The sequence below is a fragment of the Seriola lalandi genome, unplaced genomic scaffold (genome assembly GCF_002814215.2).
Source record: "Seriola lalandi dorsalis isolate HSWRI2012SDOR001 ecotype SW California unplaced genomic scaffold, Sedor1 jcf7180002052431, whole genome shotgun sequence".
Taxonomy (NCBI): Eukaryota; Metazoa; Chordata; class Actinopteri; order Carangiformes; family Carangidae; genus Seriola; species Seriola lalandi.
The window spans coordinates 5,922-7,654 of record NW_019522984.1 but is presented as its reverse complement, the minus strand read 5'-3'; the positions used below and the strand labels follow the sequence as shown (position 1 = coordinate 7,654).

The 1,733-nt window shown below is 40.7% G+C and overlaps 1 protein-coding gene across 1 annotated transcript; it reads right to left on the bottom strand.

The window, feature by feature from the left end:
- Window positions 1-7: 7 nt before the first annotated feature.
- On the bottom strand, window positions 8-1,727 carry LOC111650521 (receptor-type tyrosine-protein phosphatase mu-like). Its single transcript, XM_023400414.2, has 3 exons — window positions 1,575-1,727; window positions 1,085-1,220; window positions 8-510 (listed from the first exon to the last, which is right to left on the bottom strand). The coding sequence occupies exons 1-3, from the start codon at window positions 1,718-1,720 to the stop codon at window positions 457-459; spliced, it is 336 nt and encodes a 111-aa protein (XP_023256182.2). The 5' UTR covers window positions 1,721-1,727; the 3' UTR covers window positions 8-456.
- Between the last annotated feature and the right edge of the window lie 6 nt (window positions 1,728-1,733).

Here is a 1,733-nt window from a genome sequence, read left to right as displayed (position 1 = left end):
ATCCTCATACTCTTGATCAGAGGTTTTCACACTGAGAGGCCCCGCCCACACTGGTTAGTTAGTGTTAGTGACCTCAGCACAGTGTGAAAACCTCTGCTCAGTCTCTGGAGCTGCAGGATGAAAGTTTACAGGAAGCTTCTTTAGGTGCTGCTGATGATGATGGTGATGATGATGGTGATGTGTTAGTGAAGCTGGTGATCACAGACAAGATGCTCCACTCTGATGTGTTTTGGTTCATCGACACAACGACACAATAAAAACAACAGTGAAACATGGTGAGTCTCAGAGTTCAGTCAAACAAGGCAGTGCAAAAACTCCTCCTCCTCCTCTTCATCACTTCCTGTCCTCCTCTTCACCTTCAGTCAGTAGTAGACCCCCTCCGCTGCCCCCCCCCCCCAGACTGTGCAGCTTTATCACTGGAGGAGGAGGATGATGATGAAGAGTCTGTTGTTGAAGCTAAGCAGAGTTGAGATACTCCAGAGCAACTTCATAACAGAACTTATACTGTTCCTGCAGAGACAGAACCAGAGGTCACCAGAGGTCAACAGGGGTCATGCAGTATCACTATCTTAATATAATAAAGTTATAATATTGATTATTTTTAATATAGATATACAGTATATAATATAATATATATAAAATATTAATAATAACAAAAGTTTATGAGTCATAAAAAATAAATTCATAACAATGTTACAGAAAATACATTTAAAAGAAAAGGATTATAATATAATATAATTCTAATAAACAATAACAGTCACAGTCAACAACTTTTTCTATTTACTAATAAAACTAATAAAATTGAATGTGTTTATCAATATCAATACCACTAATAATAACAACAGGAATAATAACTATAGTAATTATAATATATTTATATATATAATGTCATCCTGCATAAAATTAAGATTTTAGAAAATTTAATTAGGCTAAAGTCAAAGAAAGAAATAAACTAAAATTCAATAAATGTTGTTTCTTTGATGAGAGCATGATAACATGATGACAGTGTGATTGTGTGATTTGTTATTAAATAAAAATTAAAATATAAATGAATCAATATGAAATGATGTTGTTTTGTCTTTACCAGCAGATCCACCATGTTTGGTTTGTTGTTCCTCAGAGTTTTAACGGCGTGAAAGACGTCGACACATCGCTGCTGCCGCAACATCTCACACACTATACTGATGCTGCAGAACACACCACTGCGACCCCCTCCATTCCTGGGGGGGGGGGGGGGGGGGGGGGGGGGGTGAGAGAGAGAGAGAGAGAGAGAGAGAGAGAGGAGGAGGAGACAAGGAGAGGAAACATTAAGTCTGTGTTGTTCCACTTTTCGCCACTAGATGGAGACAAACCATCACTGATCAAGTTTCTGTATCTGTGTATTAGTACTGTCTCTGTGTGTACTTGTTGTATCAGTAGTACTACTGTAGTATCAGTGGCAGTATTAGCAGTAGTATCAGTAGTACTGTCTGCAGGATTATAGTATCAGTGGTAGTAGCAGCAGTAGTACTACAGTATCAGTATCAGTAGTAGTGTCTGCAGGACTGTCCTCAGCTCTGGTTCTGGTGTCTTACAGGCAGTGGACCACGGTGCGTCCCTCCCCTCCGTCGTACTCGTCCTGCCACTTGTCCACCTGGTGGACCAGTTTGAGGAAGGAGCGCTTGGAGACTGGTGTGTCCCGGTACATGGGCCAGCCCAGGAACTGGAACTGCTGCACCATGCGGTACCCGTCC

Coding starts and splice junctions, on each gene's coding strand:
- LOC111650521 (XM_023400414.2), bottom strand. CDS start 1,720: ATGGTGCAGCAGTTCCAGTTCCTGGGCTGGCCCATGTACCGGGACACA. Junction 1,221..1,574: donor CGCACCGTGGTCCACTGCCT/GTAAGACACCAG, acceptor CCCCCCCCCCAG/GAATGGAGGGGGTCGCAGTG. Junction 511..1,084: donor CAAACATGGTGGATCTGCTG/GTAAAGACAAAA, acceptor CTGTCTCTGCAG/GAACAGTATAAGTTCTGTTA.